Raw genomic sequence first — 20,006 nt, 5'->3', positions numbered from 1 at the left:
TATGAGTTACGAACGGGGGTCACATGTGTATTTAATTTGCCCGACTTTCAAAAGCTAAATATTCAACATTTTTCGATCGGCGCGTGTAGATTCGCCTTTTTCGTATGATAAAGGCAAAACTAATAGAAAGGTTGTTGCATCATTCCCAGTCTATAAATATAAAAGCGAAAATGTGTGCGTGTATGTGCGTGCATTTTTTCTGTATGTTCGCAAAAGGCTTTTTTTCAGGGGAGCACTCGGTCGGCTCACTCGTTCTTAAAACTTTTTACATGCTGTCTAGATGATAACATGTCCAACTTAACGGGGATCGCGCATGTATTTAATTTGCCCGACTTTTTCCAGATTTTTAGATCGCCGCGTGTTTCTTTTGCTATCGGTATAAAAAAAGTGAAACTGGATTCGAATTGGCCGGGTGGTCTACAGAAAGTGATGTAAACATTTGGTCAATGTCGGCTTTTCACCGTCATATCAGACAATTGCTTTCATTTGTACAACACTCCCCTAATAAATGGGAAATCTGCTTTTCTCTCCAAAGTTGGATTTTCACCTCCCGCAGAAAATGTTAACTGCTGAATAGCCATTGCTTATGTCGTCATAAATCTTAACTCCGTGACTTCTATTTGACCTCATTAGCGGGCACCTGTCAATTCTACTTAAATAAATTCAAACGTCTTTCACTCACTCTTTCTTGCTGGCTGAGCGGTTAACGTCTCATGTTTTTTTTCCAACTTCGCCTCAGGGCTTCGGGTTCGATCCTAACTACTTACCCAAAACTTTTTTTTTTGATTTAAGAGCGCACACACACCTCCAAACACCTGGGCAACGCCGGGTACCCCCACTAGTCTATTATATAAATCTCACCTGTCCGTTTAAATGTATATATGTATGTTTGTATATCTGCCTTAAACTTTCGACAGAGGCAACGGATTTTCACGAAATCAATATCATTTTTAAGCTCGACGTTTCGGACGACAAATATAAAAAAATTGGCCAAAAACATTAATTCATTCACCCTCAACTGGACAGTTTTCTGTAAAGCAAGAGTCGATTTTTTGCAAGCCATTTTTGCAAGTTACCGTATCGGTTGGATTAACTTTGCCTAATTTTAACGTTCGGAACTTCTGGCCACATCATGGAGTAGAGGTAAGACGTCATATTTTCTTTCACTTTCTTTTCCGCCTTCACGTCACAAGTTCGAGCCTGCCTGCCTGCCTGCCTGCCTACTACTACTTTTTTTTTTTTGGTTGCTCAACACACACCTCCAAACACCCGGGCAACGCCAGGCACCCAGGCTAGTATATGATCATAAATGTTTTTTCTTTAAACTTTTGTTCACCCTCAAATAAGGCATATTGCGACTGAGAGATAAGGGGCTACTATGAGTAAGGACCAAATTTTTTTTTTTAATGGGAATCGCTCCAGACAAGGCATGAAGCCACTTAATGATAAAAAAAAAAAAAACGAAAGAGAAAGAGAGAATGAGAGGAAGAGAAACTGGAGCTAAAAAGAAAAAATTATTTAAAGATTAAAAACTTGCCAATAATAAATGTTAGATAGTATACATTCTGATCCAGAAAACAGCAATTCTTCCCCTTTGTCAGAAACATCACCCTTGGAATGTGAGAACTAAAGGATAAAATAAGGGTATCAAGAGAGTTACGCGGATGCCGAAAGTAAACTCAAGATCCACTTTCTGCTCTTCTTATTTATATGAAAGCATCCTAAGTTGTGAGTTATGTAGCAAAATGTTTGTTCACATTACATTTAAATTTCTGCATATTGGTAGAGTCGAGAAGACAGAGAGCAAGGAGGTAATTCAAATGGCAACTGATCTGAGGAAAGAAGTAATTAGAGTAGGAAGTTTTCCGGCATTTAGGGACCTCTAAAAAATGAAAGGGTGGGATTTTGCTGCTAGTCTGCTTGATTGAGGGTATTTACATTGTGAAAGTATGAGTGTTGTGTATTGTTGAATCAACAAACATTATTTGATGTTTGTGGAACAGAAGAAAATAGAATATACATGCAAATTCACAAACAGACACATCTATGGACTGTATTATTATAATGAAGTAGATATTTCACAGACCAATCATGTTGATAGATGGGGGAGAGTCACAGAATAAATACAAGACAGGTATTTTATTTACCTCCTCCCAGGGAAGGTTAGACACAAGGTGAGGTGTGCTTTTAAAAAGCCAGCGTACTAAGATAAGCGCTCTCAGACCTATAAAAGATACCTGAGAAGTCCTGCTGGCATTCTCTGATAGGGATGTCTCAGATGATTATTAACAAGTCCTTCTCTTCAGAGAGAAGGTAAAGCTTGGGAGGGTTAACCTAGAACTGAACAGAATCATATGGAAAGAAGCAGTCATAGAGAAAACTCTACATATTTAGGGAGGTGCAAAACAGTGGATCATAGAAAATAAGAACCCAGAGTAGACAGCGATGGTAGGGGAGAAGGTGGGAGGGGGGGGGACAATAGGTGTTGGAAGGAAGCAGGTAACAGTGGAACAAGATTAGAGGCAAGCAGTATCAGAAGGCCCCCAAAAGAGGAGAGAGGTACTGCAAGGAAGACTCCCAAACAAAGAGGAGAGGTACCACAAGGAAGACTCCTCAAAAGAGGGGAGAGGTACTGCAAGGAAGACTCCCAAACAAAGAGGAGAGGTACCACAAGGAAGACTCCCCAAAAGAGGGGAGAGGTACTGCAAGGAAGACTCCCAAACAAAGAGGAGAGGTACCACAAGGAAGACTCCCCAAAAGAGGGGAGCGGTACTGCAAGGAAGACTCCCAAACAAAGAGGAGAGGTACCACAAGGAAGACTCCCCAAAAGAGGGGAGAGGTACTGCAAGGAAGACTCCCAAACAAAGAGGAGAGGTACCACAAGGAAGACTCCTCAAAAGAGGGGAGAGGTACTGCAAGGAAGACTCCCAAACAAAGAGGAGAGGTACCACAAGGAAGACTCCCCAAAAGAGGGGAGAGGTACTGCAAGGAAGACTCCCAAACAAAGAGGAGAGGTACCACAAGGAAGACTCCCCAAAAGAGGGGAGAGGTACTGCAAGGAAGACTTCCAAACAAAGAGGAGAGGTACCACAAGGAAGACTCCCCAAAAGAGGGGAGAGGTACTGCAAGGAAGACTCCCAAACAAAGAGGAGAGGTACCACAAGGAAGACTCCCCAAAAGAGGGGAGAGGTACTGCAAGGAAGACTCCCAAACAAAGAGGAGAGGTACCACAAGGAAGACTCCCCAAAAGAGGGGAGAGGTACTGCAAGGAAGACTCCCAAACAAAGAGGAGAGGTACCACAAGGAAGACTCCCCAAAAGAGGGGAGAGGTACTGCCAGGAAAATCCTCAAAAGAGTGGAAACATACTGCCATGAAATCCCCCCCCCCTGCAAAAGGGAGAAAGGCACCTCCCCAAAGAAGGAGAGGCACCTCCAGGAAAATCTCCAGAAGAGGGAAAAACACCAAGAAAATGTCTAAAAGAGTGAAAAGGTACTGCGAGGAAAATCCTTCAAAAAAGAAAATAAGCACCTCCAGCAAGATCCTCAAAAGAGGGGTTAAGGCACTGCCCAAAAGCTTTCCAAAATAAAGGAAGAAGTACTGACAGGAAGAGCCCTAAAAGAGGAGAGGCACCATCAAGAAGAAACCAAAAGAGGAGAGAAGCACCACTAGGAAGAGCCCAAAAGAACGAAAACAACACCAATAGAGAAAGTCCAGAAGAGTGGATACCAAACAATTCAGGAAGAGGAATAAAAAGGGAAAGACACCAACAGGGTGACTCCAGATAAAGGAAGTTGCACCAATGGAAGGACCACAAAAAGGGATCAGGAACCTGATTAAGAAGAGAGAAAAGGAATCACGCACTAGAAGACCTCAAAAGACAAGGACGTAGCCAGGATGGAGGAGCCCAAACTTTCGTAACAAAACTTTTACAAAATATGTTTCGCTCCTTTTGCTTTAGTAAAGTTTCATATTGTTAAATTCATTTTATTGTAATTGGGACAACCTAAAAATTGCAATTAATGCTCATTGAATGTTCTTATAAATGTGAAATTTAAATATTTTGATTGATTTATGAAATTTTTTTACATAATTACATTATCAAATTATTCAACCTAATTAATAAATGCAATTTTTGGGTTGCGCTAATTATAACTTTTCATGTCTCATTTTTTTTTTTTTATTAAGCCTTGGTACCTTTTGCTATAACCTGGTTGTAATCAAATACTTATAGATATACGAAGAGAAATAAAAAAAAAAATGAACAAAACAATACAAAAAGCGTTGTTTCATTTTCATACAAAAAATGAAAATAAATTAGTAAATATTTTGAACGAAATGGAACAAAACAAAACGAATCCAGCCCTGCAAAATTCCCCTATAGGTAGGTAAACTTCGAGATGCTATTGTGAAATGGCAGACAAAATCAATTTGCAAGTAGTAAATAATTCTCCCGTTAGTAGGTAAATTATTTACAACAAGGTAAATGCCTACCTGCCTATGTCTGGCACAATCATGTTGGCACACCTATTCTCGCCAGATCACCAAAGTTAAACAAGGTTGAGCCTGGCCAGTACCAGATGGGTGACCGTTTGGGAGTATAAGGTGCTGCATGTACTGCAAGGTAAAATACCAGTTTGGGAAACTGCCACGGTCTATCCTTCTCTTGAGGGTAGATGGGCCTCTCTTAAGCCATGGTAGGCAACCCATCTAGTGATAGTGATGGCGTCCCGATAAAAAAATACCCTTGATAGCCTTAGCGAAGCATCATGTATTCAGCTACGGACAAGATTTGAATTACACTACAAACTCATGTAGTGAGTTCAATCTCAACTGCGGCTGCATGTTATGATGTTTTATATCTGCCTGCCTTACTAGCACTTTAAATTTTGGTTGACTGATCGGGGGGGGGGGGGTCCAAAGAGTTCAGAAAGCACAGTTGGCTATGCCCTTGAAGAGAGAGATATCACAGAAGGCCAAAAGAGAGATGTAGAGGTAAGATAACATTGACTTTCTATTTAAGAAATTTTTGTTACAGAACTGACAATTAAGTTTCAAGATTTACACACAACATGATCAAGGAGTTCAACATGTATAAATAGATTTCTCACCTTGAAAAATGGACTATGCATCAGGTGTTTACCACTTCGTACAATTGGATCTTCGTATTCGTATTGTCTTTGGAGTGCTTCTGGTAAGCCTTTGACCAGAGATGCCAAGGCAGTTCCACTTAGTGACTAAAATACAAGCGAAACAAATTAATAGATAAAATATAAATATAAAATTGAAATAAAAATATAGATAGCTGTATCTACTTAGTGTTGTATGGAACGCGGTGAAGTCGTTTTACTTTTTAAGTTTTGAATGTTTGCATGTTTTTTTTTTGTAAACTTATGGTAGACAACTCTTATCATATTTTTAATTTAAAATGATTTATCTCCCTTACTGATTTTTAGTTTTAGGTGATTATTTAAAATTGTTTCATATTAGTAGTTGTCCCGGCCAGACTAAATCATTTTTAAAATGAACTGTAGGTAAGTATGTTATTTTATTGCTAATAAAATGGTACAACAATAATAAAAGACAATTGGCTAATGTTGTGGGGACTCACTCATGCACTAAAGATGAACTCTTCCGAACTGTATAAATTGACTTTCGTAGTCCGCCATCTTGACGGGACTTAAGGTTGCTCTTTGTATATGCTGTTTTTTGTCTAAATATATTTTATTTTTTCTAACTCATCTCCGTGTTTCTGTTAGCGACCCTTCCAGGGCAACCCGGCAGGCAGATATGTTAGCCTTCTCGGTTGCCATGCAAAAAACCTCATGATTGTTGAATAGTGAGAGAATTGTTGATTGCCATTATTTACTACACTGTTGTAGATTTTCCCAAAATCACAAGTTCCTAATTTCTGCACTTCAATGCGTTTTCTGGTGGTTTCGGTATATTTTCATCTTGGCTGTTGTTATTTCTTTCTAACAATTACTTCTAGCTTTTATAAACTTTTGTCTGTTTGTACTGGATTTATGTTGGATAAATTTGCGGTATGTATGCTGCTTTTGAGCTACGCAAGTGGAAGTAAACCATTGGGAGAGCGGAGTTTGCTATAGAACTTCCATATGGGATATGTGCTTCAATTACCGCTTTGACCGATTCAGTAGTCTTATTTGTGCACTGTTCCACAGGAAAAGAAAAGATATTTCCCAATGGGGCATCTCTGAGAGGATCCCTGATAGCTTGCCACTCTGCCTTCTTATAGTTTTGAGTAATAACTATTTAGCTTTGGGTTGAGAATTTAGGGTGATTTCTAATATTATCACAACGTGATCAGCATTCCACAAGTGGGCTATGGGCATTCATTACATAATCATCGGAAACTGTGGTCAGAAATAGATCTAGAAGTGAGGCTTGTTGGTCCTGTCAGTCTGGGAGACGGGTCAGGATATTACATGATAAGGGCTGTCCCCTTTTCATGTTAAGTAAAAAAATAGGGAATTAGTTAAATGTAAATATGAAATAGGATAGTCAAGGATTCGAACTTGTGAAGCTAGACTTGGAATTGAGAATTCCAATCATAATTTAAAATAAACACAGAATGTTATAATAAATAGAATGTCCAGTAAATTGTTGATTCTGTTAAAATATTTATATATATATACACTTAAATTTCTAAGAAGATATTTTTAAATATGGTAAGTGAAAACATATTTTATAAATTAAATTTTTTTTTTGTGTAAATGTCTGCACATAAAAATTTGTATCAAAACCAAATATTTTGTAATAAAGAAAATTCCAAACAAAATTCAAAGTTTATATATACAAAAAACATGTTGAAGGGACAAAGTGCAATTTCCATGGGAATTAAAGTGCAAGTGTAAAAAGATATTTAAAAAAATTTCTATTTGTTTAATCTACATGTATACAGTAGTAGCGTTCGTGTGTGTACGCCTCTCCTACAGCCCAAACCACTGGACCAATCATGACCAAACCTGGCATAATAATAGTCCCCATCTAGAAATCAAAGGTCAAGGTCATAGTCTACGTATATTTACTCTCTACAGCCCATACCACTGAACCGATTATGACCAAATCGGACAGGATGATGGTTTCCAACCTAAGCATAGTGCACACTATTTTTCAAGGTCATGGCCAAATGTTAAGGTTAATACAGCAAAAATCCATGCAGGTATCTTTGCTAATATTTGATAAAAAAAAAAAAACAACTATCCTCCACTTTATAGTAAATGCCAATATGCATTTATTTTTATTGCATATATATATATATATATATATATATATATATATATATATATATGCAATAAAAATAAATACATATTGGCATTGTTTGTTTTTAAAATGTAAGAGATGATATTATTTCCAGTCAAACAACGCCGCAGTAGCTCACATAAGCCATGAAAGCCAATAAACCGGAAGTCCAAGACTCAAGTTTCGCCCTCATTTAGACTCATCAGTTCAACATATCCAAACCTGGAATTCAAAACCATAATCTCTTGCATCCATGTAAGGCGGCCATCCTGTCACTTGAGCAACCATGCCATGTACAAGAAAATCTATTAGCTAGCACAGATCAAGCAAACTGCAGCAAAATCTAACTATGGAATGTAGGTGGTGCAGTTACTCAAGTGGCAGGATGCTTGCCTTGCATGCAAGAGATTTGGGGCTCGAGTTTTAAGTTCAGATGAGTTTAACTGATAAGCTCAAATGAGGGCAAAACTTAAGTCTTTAATTTCCAGTTTGCTGGCTTTCATAGCTTATATGAGCTGTGACATTGTTTGACTGAGAAACCAGTAATTATATATATATATATATATATATACGGTGGATTCTCTCATCAAAAACAATGAATGAGAGTTCATCAAATAATTTCAACAATTAAATTAAAAGGTGATAATAATAATAATGATAATAATAATAAGTTATTATTATAAATATTACTTACCATTGTTGGTGTTCTTGAAGATTCCTGCTCAGGTGTATCAGCTGTTGGACTAGACATGAGTGTATTTACATTGAAACTTACGCCATAATTTACTGCCATGATCTTTCGAAGCTTTTGTAATGCCCACATTCTCTGTGGTGCACCTAGAAAAAATTATGGTAAAATGTCATCTAAAAACGTGGTATAAGTTCATTCAAAAATATGATTAATGTTCATCAAAATAAAATCGCTAAAGTTCATCTAAAAAATACCAAACGTTCATTTAAAAAATGGGAAAAGTTCCTCTAAAAAATAGGGAACAGTTTATGTAACAAAATAGGAAAAGTGCACCTAAAAATGGGAAAAGTTTGTCTAAAAAAAATGGGAAAAGTTTGTCTAAAAACAAAAATGGGAAATGTTTGTTTAAAAAAAAAAAAAAAGGAAAAGTTTGTCTAAAAAAATGAGAAAAGTTTGTCTAAAAAAATGAGAAAAGTTTGTCTAAAAAAATGAGAAAAGTTTGTCTAAAAAAATGAGAAAAGTTTGTCTAAAAAAATGAGAAAAGTTTGTCTAAAAAAATGAGAAAAGTTTGTCTAAAAAAAATGGGAAAAGTTTGTCTAAAAAATAAAAAAAAGTTGACCTAAAACATATAAAAAAGTTGACCTAAAACATATAAAAAAGTTGACCTAAAACATATAAAAAAGTTGACCTAAAACATATAAAAAAAGTTGACCTAAAATATATAAAAAAGTTGACCTAAAACATATAAAAAAAGTTGACCTAAAACATATAAAAAAGTTGACCTAAAACATATAAAAAAGTTGACCTAAAAAATATAAAAAAGTTGACCTACAAGATACTAAAAGTTGACCTACAAGATACTAAAAGTTGACCTACAAGATACTAAAAGTTGACCTAAAAAATACTAAAAGTTCACCTAAAAAAATATTGAAAGTTCATCTAAAAATACTTAAATTCCATCTAAAAAATACTAAAAGTTTATCTGAAAAAAACAATACTAAAAATATGTCTTAAAAATGTGTAATGTTCCATTTCCCCTTCACTCGTCACATTTAAATCGGCCTTGTGCCTAATTTGCTCGGTGGTGGAGCAAATAAATACCCTGTTGTTCTTGGCCTTCGGGCCGGGATCAAAGTGTAGTAGCGACTATTAGGGAATTAATTAAAATGAATGTCTAAAAGAATATGCAAATTAGCTAGATCGTTTGCTAGTGAATGCAATTCCACAACACAGATATAAGAAAATTGTATTTTCTTTTTAAATAAATAGAAAAGAAGGTTTTTAATATGAATATCGATACACACAAAAACAACAAATTTATATAAGTATAGATTATATATAAAAAATATTATATATTGGTACAAGGCAAAAACATTGTTTGCTCCAATAATCGGTAAAGGAATTTTTGACAAAGATAATGAGATTTTTGTTTTCTGCAAAGAAAAAGCAGTTAAAAAATTAAAAGTGTGTGTGTATATATATATATATATATATATATATATATATATATTAATTGGCTGAAAAATGCGACGCTTGCTCTTTTTTTATAAACAAAGCGGTTAGAGCACTGTGAGAGTGGTGGACGGATGTTTGTTTAAATAGACATTTGGCGAGATTATTTACAGGTGCCGCTCCCGTGGGTCGATTGGTAGAACTGCTGACTGTCAACGTGATGGTTCTAGGTTCAATCCTTGGCTTGGGAGAGGTGCTAGTCTAGCAGCACTGATGGGTTGTGATACAACGAAACAGGACTGTATGCCAATGACTACAAATATATATATATATATATATATATATATATATATATATGTTTGGAGGTACAGAATTTATATATAGTTTTAAATAAAATAGGCGGAAGTTTCTCAAGAGCTCTTTCGGCTATCATCTCATCAGGAGAAAGCCGATAGCGTAAAAAATAATATTATGTCGAAACTTTAAAGAGCTCTAATGGGGAACTATTGGATGTGCCAAAAGTACGGGGACAACTAAAATTAAGTTTATTAATGTTTTAGAATGGTTCGAGGTACTACATAGAGTGGACTCCAGAAATCATTTAAAGATATTGGAGTCTGTCTCTATTGCAGTGCATAAACCTTCTTTGTGCCGGCAAAAGGAAACAGTAGACGCATTGTTTCTCTTTGGGGAACTTTGAATCTTTTCTCCCATTTTTTTTTCCCCTCCTCGTTGTGCTAATATTTTAATTGTTTTTAAACGTTAATAAACTTAATTTTAGTTGTCCCCGTACTTTTGGCACATTCAATAGTTCCCCATTAGAACTCTTTAAAGTTTCGACATAATATTATTTTTTACGCTATTGACTTTCTCCTGATGAGATGATAGCCGAAAGAGCTCTTGAGAAACTTCCGCCTATTTTATTTAAAAATATATATACATGCACACACAATTTTTTTTATTATTTACCTAAGGAACTCAATTGGGCACAGGCAGCAAGAGCAGCAGCAAGACGGGGTACAATACTGCGATCAGTGCTTGCATCGAGTTCCAAATCAAGTAAGCATATCACCAGGTCAATAGATGGTCGAGATAGTACAGTTCTGTCGGTCAACATGTCCATTGGAGCTGCAGTTGGCATGATCGGATAAACAGTGAACCGCCAGCCCCATCCATTTACTGAACCATCACTAGCAAATTTCCAGCGGAGTTCGTCTCCTGGAATACGTAATTCTAGAGACCAATCTGTCCATTCTCGACCTAAAAATAAAAAAAAAAAAAAAAAAAAAAAAAAAAGCACCAAAATAATGTAATATAATAATAAATGGCTGTAAAATATAAAAAAGTAATTTGAGCTAGGTGTATGAGATATATATATATATATATATATATTAGTGATGGGACAATTCCAATATTTTCCCTCGATTCCAATACAATTACTGATTCCGTACTAAATTCTTTATTCTGATACAATTACCGATTGTGATTCTGATTCTTTATAAATCTCTAAATATTTAGCTAAAAAGTTATTTTTTTCCAATTATTGTAAAAGCTCATGTTAGCTGTATGTATATTTTCTTAAACGTAAAACACACAAAATCAATTAAAAAAGATAAAGGAATCGTTTTTAGAATTGGAAAATAGGTACAAATTTTTCTGATTTTGATACTGCCAAAAGTTCCAATTTTTTTAATTTATTTCTGATTCCAATTAATCATCCCAACACCAATATATATATATATATATATATATATATATATATATATATATATATTTCATTGAATAAAATAGACAATTCATGCTTCCTTATTCTGGTTTGGATCCTTTCCAACGTTTTGATGTCTTTGAAACAAGCTAGGCTTTTAGTCTTTTGTTAATAAAAAAATAAAAAGAATTATTTTTTGATCAAGCAAAAACTTGAAAAGAATTTAGAAGCATTTAAACTGTGGAATAGAAAGTCATTTAAGCTAGTTTTAAATTTTCAGTAAACCCTTGATGTTTTAGAAAGAAGAACTGAAGCTTGAATCTTAGTCAAGTACTTTTGTAGACATTTCTGAAGTTTGTATTATATAGTGCTGAACTGAATGATGTTAAGCACACAAAGGATAAAAAAAATAGATTTTTGCAGTTGTGGTAGTAAGACAAATTCTTGCAGTGAATGTCTTAGAAGGAGGAACTGGAGATTGAATCTTAGTCAAACACTTTTGTAGACATTTCTGAAGTTTGTATTATTTAGATTATTCAGATTACTGTTCTCATCTTGAGTGTTTATTTCTACACTATTTTAGTCGATGTAAACTAACCTTCAAGTGTCAAACTCTGAAATCTGCACAGAATTTCAAACAAAACTTTTTATTTAACCCGTGAATCCAAGTTCTACAGAAAGATTCGAGAGTTTGACAAGATGTTGGAGCTCAGTCGAGCACTTTTGTAGACATTTCTGAAGTTTATATTATTTAGATTATTCGGATTACTGTTCTCATCTTGTTGAACTTTGGAATCTTTCTGTCAAACTTGGGAATCTGCACAAAATTTCTAATAGAACCCTTTATTTAATCCACAAATCCAAGTTTGACGGAAAGATTCCTAAGTTTGAAAAGATAAACCTGAAGTAGATCAGGGGTTACACCGACCAAAACGTGAAAATAACACAGTAGTCCAAATAATCCCAAAATAAACAGCAGGTGCAAAGTACTGGGGCTGCTGTATTGCCATTTGGTGAATGGATTCTGGACCATGCAGTAGCTTCTGGTGGGGCCTCTCGATGCCATACTAGTGGGTAATTGTTACAGCTTTACCTTATCATTAGCTACAAATAAAAAAAAAAAAAATAAAAAAATTCTTCGTTTCTTTTTCTCTCTTAATTTCCCCTCTCTGTCCTGCTCTAAGTAAATCTGTCGACCTAGTCCACAAATTCCAAAATTTCATCATGACAAGTTTCAAGAAAAAATACACGATTAAACCCGGTTCTCCAACTTCCAACGTAGACCCCTACTACCATGTCTCCTTCTCCAACATCAGGGGTCTTCGTTCTAACCTTCCAGAGGTTGAAACCCAATTACAGGAGACTAAACCAGACCTTTTATTTTTAAGTGAAACTGGCATTGGACAGGCTATTTCCCTAGATGAGTTTGCAATTTCAGGATACTCTAACTTAACTTCTAAATCTGACCCCCAAGATCGCCATGGGCATGGAATATGTGCCTATATTAAAGATAGCTTTCCATGTGGGAGGGACATCTCCAGGGAAGATCCTAACTTACCCTATATGTGCTTCCGGGTTGCTTTAGCTCACACTACTGCATTTATATTTACTCTCTATCGCCCCCACAACAGCGGAGTTACTATCTTTCAAAGCATATCTGAGAAAATTGACCAAGTCCTTTCTACTTATCCTTCAGCTAACATTCACGTATGTGGAGACTTCAATGTTCACAACGTCGAATGGTTGACCCACTCAAACAAGACCGATGATGAGGGGAGGTTCTGTCATGATTTCTCCATTGCCTATGACCTCACTCAGATTGTTCAGGAACCTACCCGTGTGCCCGATAATGACGGCCAGTATGCGAGCCTACTAGACCTTTTTCTCACAACTTGCCCTGAACTATGTTCAGTTTCTGTTCTGTCGCCTCTTGGATCTTCCGACCACTCTGTTGTATCAATTAAGATAAAAATGAAATGTAATAAGTCCCCAGACGTACCTCTTCATCGTACAGTATATCGATCCACTAAGGCTGACTGGGATAGCTTCCGTACATTTATATCTGATCTACCTCTGCATTCCATGTTTAAAAAGGATGTATCCTCTATAGTATTAGACCTAACTGAATGGTTAATTGTAGGTATTGACCATTTCATACCCTCTAAAAAGTTTCAGCAAAAACCTAACAGCCAGCCATGGTTCTCTCCAGAATGTGCTGCTGCCATTGCGCACAGAAATCACTTTTTCCACTGCTTCAAACGTAATAGATGTATGGAAACTAAAGCCGTTTTCAGGACTGCCAGCAACCATTGTAAGAAAGTAATAAGGAACGCAAGAGTGTTGTATGCTCAATCTGTTAAGTCCAAAGTAGCTGAGCAGAGGCTTGGTTCCCACCAGTTTTGGCAAATAGCAAACAGAATCCTGAATAGAAGCGTGTGCTCCATCCCAACTATTATCAATGGACCTGAGGTAATCTCGTCAGCATCAGACAAAGCCAAACTCTTTGTCAAGAACTTTGCAGCTAATTCTACCCTTTGCGACCAAGACCGCCAACCTCCAATATTTCCTCCTGTATCAGAAAACATGCTATGTGATATACGTATATCTGTACGTGATGTTGCGAAGCTAATCAAAAACCTTGATTCGAGTAAAGCAACTGGCCCTGATGGTATTCCAATTATAGTACTCAAAAAACTTCAACTTGAATTAGCGCCCATACTTACAAAACTGTTTAAACGTTGTCTTAAGGAGAATAGTTTCCCATCTCCCTGGAAAATCTCATCAGTATGCCCTGTATTTAAGAATTCAGGTGATCGCTCATCCCCCTCTCAGTACAGGCCAATAAGTCTCCTCTGCGTCATGAGTAAGTTGCTAGAATCTGTGTTAAATACAGAAGTAATCAAACATCTCAACAAAAATAACCTTCTTAGTGACACTCAATATGGTTTCCGTTCTGCTAGATCTACAGCAGATGTCCTTACAGTTATATCGCATAGGATTAGCAAATCTCTCGACCGTGGCAATCTTTCTAGGGCAATTGCTCTTGACATATCTAAAGCCTTTGATAGGGTATGGCATAAAGGTTTACTTCATAAGATCGCTAGCTATGGTATAGCTGGAAAAGTCTTCTCAATTATTAAATCATTTCTTTCTGATAGGTTCATAAGAGTAGTAGTTGAGGGGCAAAAATCAGAAGCTCACAGTATTAATGCCGGTGTCCCTCAGGGATCCATCCTGGGCCCAACTCTTTTCCTGATCTACATTAATGATCTTCCAAATCATATCCTTACATCATTTGTAGACATTTATGCTGACGACACTACCATTTATGGTACCACATCTAAGACAGTAAACGACCAAGTTCTCTCCAATTCTCTCTCCTCTGATCTTGAGCACGTAGTACAATGGGGAAAGGAGTGGCTGGTTACTTTTAATGCATCTAAAACCAAGCTTCTCTCTTTACATCATCAACATTCTAATTCACATTTGTCATCAATTGAAATGAATGGCTCTCGTCTTCAGGAGGCCTCAAGTTTTGACAAGCTTCTGGGCTTGACCATTACTCCTGATCTTAAATGGAACACGTATATCAAATCTGTTGCCAAGGCCGCTGGAAAAATGGTGGGATCTTTCTATCGATCCAGTAGATATCTCACTGCTGATGCTATTCTCTACCTATATAAGAGCCAGGTACGTCCAAGGATGGAATACTGTTGCCACATCTGGGCAGGAGCTGCTAGAAAGGACTTGTCCTGCCTTGATAGAGTTCAAAATAGACTCCGTAGCCTCGTAGGAGATGTCCTTTTCTCCTCCTTGCAACCTCTATCTCACAGAAGAGATGTTGCGAGTTTGTCTCTGATGTATCGTTATTTTCATGGAAAGTGTTCAACTGAGCTTCAATCTATGGTCCCCCCTCGCCAAACTTTCACAAGAAACACTCGTCTAGCTGTAAACACTATCAATAATTTCCCCCACTCTTTATCTGTGCCTAAACCTAAACGTAGATTCTTCTTTCTTAGAACTGCACGCCTGTGGAATTGTCTTCCGTTTTCCTGCTTTCCGGCTGACTACAATATGGTTGTGTTCAAGTCTAAAGTAAATAAGTTCTTGATGAGCCGTTCCATATAAGTTATTAAATTTACCAAATTTTCATTACTAATGATTACTATATTGAACAATTTCTACTGTACACTCTTTAACCCTTATCCTTGAGTGGCCTCTGGGCCTTGATAATGTGGTGATGCCTTTGTAAAAAAAAAAAAAAAAAAAAAAAAAAAATAAGAATTATCATTCCTCATCTAAAAAATTCAGAAACATTTCTAAAAAAAGTTTGATGACACATGACTCATGAATATGATTAATGACTAATGTTTATTGTTGCAACCAGATTTGTAAGATGACCATGTCTTGTATAGCTGGGGTCATATTGGAAACATGTTTATAATTTAGAACTTATGGGTATTTGCTGAGATTGTTTCTCTTTTTTTTCTCCTATTCCCTATACATTTTTATTTTCTCTTTTTGTTTTTTACCCTTGCTATTAATTTATGGTCTTTTGACCACGTTATAAACGATGTTTTCTCCCCCGCTGCCAACGCATATCTTGAAAAAGAGTTGGCTGAAAGACGTCTCGATAAGTTTTTTTTTCTTGTCCCACCCCTTATTTATCCTCTTTATCTAATGTAGGCTTAGGAGAAATATACTTTAGAAGTGTATTTTGGCCTTTTTGAAAGTTTCGTTTTAATGGTTTATGTTTAAACTACAAAAACAAAAAACAAACTCTCAGTAATTAATTATGGCACTACATTCGGTGTACTTTAAAAGTGTTATAAAATTATGTGCCTATAAAAATCTTTTTATATTGGAGATCATGTATCAAGAGATGACGGGTACATGTAATACAGGATTGACGAAGATGAGAGAAACATTTATAACAGTCAGAGGGAGAATTCGTTATTGAATGAATGTGTATTACTGTTCTTATACATCAGATTGGTGAATCATTACTTATGATGGAGGAGGAGGACACATTACTTGGAAGGGGATTATACAAAGTTCATATTAAGATGATTAACACATTACCTTCAATTGTTGAATGACAACACGAAGAGAAACAGTTAAAAATATTGATATGGATTCTTTATTTCATTTGACTGGTCGATGATGACGTCAGGAATTCAATTCGTTTCTACATGGTTAAATATTCTCCCTCCACCGCTTCTAAAGGGACCCTCCTCTGATCATGTCAACTCTTTCCGACTGCCTTTGCTGACTGCTCGAACCTGTCTGTCTGAATGTCGATTCTTCGACTTTTCTAATCTGCTAATCCTTGCTCCTATTATTGAGAATTCCCTTTTTGCTATGTGCTATGATGTCAGATGTGTGGTTCAAAACGTGACCAACTCACGTGGCTCAGCACACGTTCTCCAAACACACTTTCGACAACAAAGAATTCTCAACTAATCTATTTTTTTAATTCAGTTTTCATAAAAGAACGAACAATTCTTTTTACAATACAAACAAAATCTAACTATTTCCAAAACAATAGCTGAATTTTAACATTCCAATTTCTGAATCTATTTCTGAACCTTGCTTAAAAGGTTTGAGTCTCGGCTTATCCTAATCTCATTTTCCACTTCTCTAATGTTTTTCTTATTTACAGGAAAAGGGGACAGCCTTTTCTTGTAACACATGCTGTAAGCCTCAGGGAAGAAATCTTGTGACTAAACTTGTAAAACTTTATCTCTGACAGGACAGGATATATCGTTTAACTGTCTCCATCATTTTCTTTGTATTCACTCTATTCAAACTTAGTGCTTTTTTTTCACTTTATCATCTGTGCATCACATACCGATCTTCACCTCCTTTACCATTTTTTACAAACAGCTTGAAGAAAGCAGGTAGCCACTACCACCATGTGTTTTTGCCATGCTACGACGATGAAGATGAAAAGGAGTTGTTGCAGCGAAGTGTTGTATAGCTCCTCTTCCTTCTCACTCGCTTGTTTTATGCCTCGGTAAAGAGGAAGAACGAGATAAAAAAGCAGAAAGTAGACTCTTATAAGGAGGTGTTATTTTACTTTACCCCCCCCCACCCCACCCTCTCTCTGTCAAATGTTACACTTGCTTGTGTGTGACCACATAGTCCCCTGCTCGACAACGATCGCTAACCCAACAATGTGTGCTGTGGATTTAGTCTCTTCCATCTTCTCTACTAGTTACGTTGTTGTCTCTCATATCAGCAGCTGCCAAAGGGAACATGCATGGGTTCATAAGTATAAAAATAACAAAAAGCATAGAAAACACATTCTGTAGATGTCAGTCGGGTTCTGGATGCGTGTGTGATCACAACACAAATATGACCCTTTGAACGGTGAAGTCCCCATCTGCATAGTCTTTGTCATCGGTTGACATCAGCTCATCTCAAACTGCTCCAAGCAAAAATTTGCATTCTGCTGTGTCCAGCTAGAAACTATCCTCAACTGTCGCAAACCCAAGACTGTCCATAAATTGTCCTTAACTATCAGAAGAAGTCATTGCTACTACTAAAATTGCCTGTAAACTAACTCTAAATATATTGATCTTCATTGATCATTTGTTCCCATTCATTGCAACACCCTGATTAATAATCCTATTTTAATTTTCTTTTGTGTGCATTGATGAACAACTTCTTATATGTTTGCTCTGCTGATAAACTTATTTCTTTGATTTTTGTGTTACAGTCAGCTAAAGTACCTCCTTATTTCCAGTGTGGTTGCTACCGGAAGCAAAGCAAATCAGCTCCTTAACTTTTATTGTTCTTCAATATTTCTATTGTGAAGCGATTTATTGAAATAAAATATAAGAAAAGGACATTATTGAAAATAATACAATAAAAATTAACAAAATTATACAGATAAAAATAACACAATTAGTCTTTTTTGAACTTCTAATAACAAAATTAAAAAATAAATTTTTTTATCTTATTTGAAACTTTATGAGAAACATGTTTATGAAATTATAAAAATACATTTTTTTTTATAGTAAGACTAAGTTTTTCCTTTGAATTTATATAATAAATGTTCATGAAAATAAACAAATAAAATTATTGAAATCAAAATAACGAAATTTGAAACACTATAAAAAAACGAATCCAATACATAATATTCCCAAAAAAGTTTTAAAAGATTTGAAAAAATCTTTTTAATAATTCTTTTTAAAAAAAAAAAAAAAAAAAAAAAAAAAGAGTGCAAAAAGTGTTTTCAATAATTCTTAAAAAAAAAAAAATAAAATAATTTCAATAAAATAAGGCTGAAAGCAACTTTTCAATGATTATTAAAATGATCGGAAAAAGTAATAATAATAAAAAAAAGAGGAGTGAATGCACATGGGAGATATAGGTGTTAGAGAAACTGCTTCCGGTAGAAGTGACGGCAAAATTAGGAAGTTTGTTAGCTGACTATATCCATTTTCATTATATTGTTTCATTTTTCAGCTTGCTCCTATCACAATTATCATGTTTAATGAGTGAGAATTAAAAAAAAAAAAATCATCTTAACCTGATCTTGTAGAAATTGTTCTCCCCGAACCATCCATAATTGAGAGAGGATCATGACGTCTTTCAGTGGAGCATTGTCTATCAAACTCCACTCTTAAACGCTCAGCTCCTGCAAAGGATCATTTATATTTTCGAAATAAATGGAAGGAAAAGTGTATTTAAATTATTATATAAACTGTTAAAAAATAAGTAGTTTCTTTAAAGAGACAGTAGTAGTTCCTTTATAAAATGAAAATCTATATAAAGAAATATATAGTTAATATATTATTTAAACATATTTAGATATTTCCAATCTATAATAATAATAATAATAATAATAATAATAATATATATATATATATATATATATATATATATATATATATATATATATATATATTCTAATGTATAATTTAAAGAAAATAAATCCATTTTTAATATATAATTCCAGGAAAATAAATCCATTTTTAATATCTACTTCCAGGAAAATAAATCCATTTTTAATATATAATTCCAGGAAAATACATCCATTTTTAATATCTAATTCCAGGAAAATAAATCCATTTTTAATATATAATTCCAGGAAAATAAATCCATTTTTAATATATAATTCCAGGAAAATAAATCCATTTTTAATATATAATTCCAGGAAAATACATCCATTTTTAATATCTAATTCCAGGAAAATAAATCCATTTTTAATATATAATTCCAGGAAACTACATCTAATTTTTAAAAATCATTAAAAGAAAATAAATCTAATTGTAATATATGAAGAAAATAAATATTCAATATAATAATTCAACACATTTTAGATAAAAATTAAACATATATTTAATATAAGGATATATATTTCATGTAATTATTAAAGAATATATGTATTCAATATAATAATTAACAAAAAATATTTATTTAATATATTATTTACAGGCTTTATATATTTACCATAGTAAATATGAAAAAAAACAAACAAAAAATAAAAAAACCGTGTAAATTTATACGAACCTGGTATTTTGACATGCCCGGTTAGAGTTAAGTCATCAGCATAAGGATGGGGGCTTTCTTGAACCACTGGTTGTGGCATTGTACGACAAGCCTCTGTATCAGCAGCCACATCCTCTAATTCAGTTACGCACAGCTCCAACAACATCTCAGCAACCTGAAAATTACACCAGCAAAGAATTTCTGATTCAATAATCTTTCTCCAAGACTTATGAATATTTTTGTCTGATTAGAACTTCTCTTTTGTTAGAATTTAATCTTTCATACTATTGGGATTCGTTGGACTACTGTTCTCATCTTAAGTGTTATTTTCACAATGTTTCGGTTGATGTAAACTCTGGCCTTCAGGTATATCTTGTCAAACTTGGGAATCTACA

General features: G+C 35.0%; 1 protein-coding gene across 5 annotated transcripts in view; it reads right to left on the bottom strand.

Moving 5' to 3' along the window:
• LOC145268339 (E3 ubiquitin-protein ligase HERC2-like) overlaps positions 1-20,006 on the bottom strand; it is a 500,726-nt gene that overhangs the window by 100,750 nt on the left and 379,970 nt on the right. For all 5 annotated transcript variants that reach the window (XM_080123842.1, XM_080123845.1, XM_080123844.1 and 2 more), the window contains 5 exons: positions 19,633-19,786; positions 18,650-18,757; positions 10,377-10,667; positions 7,959-8,101; positions 5,110-5,235 (listed from right to left, as the gene is read on the bottom strand). In XM_080123842.1, the coding sequence (XP_079979968.1) occupies positions 5,110-5,235; positions 7,959-8,101; positions 10,377-10,667; positions 18,650-18,757; positions 19,633-19,786 (822 nt within the window). The remainder of the gene's footprint in view (positions 1-5,109; positions 5,236-7,958; positions 8,102-10,376; positions 10,668-18,649; positions 18,758-19,632; positions 19,787-20,006) is intronic.

Source organism: Euprymna scolopes, chromosome 43, assembly GCF_053919585.1.
Source record: "Euprymna scolopes isolate OS-2025 chromosome 43, ASM5391958v1, whole genome shotgun sequence".
NCBI classification, from domain to species: domain Eukaryota; kingdom Metazoa; phylum Mollusca; class Cephalopoda; order Sepiida; family Sepiolidae; genus Euprymna; species Euprymna scolopes.
Note: the sequence above shows the minus strand (reverse complement) of the source record. Positions and strands in the feature narration are given on the sequence as shown.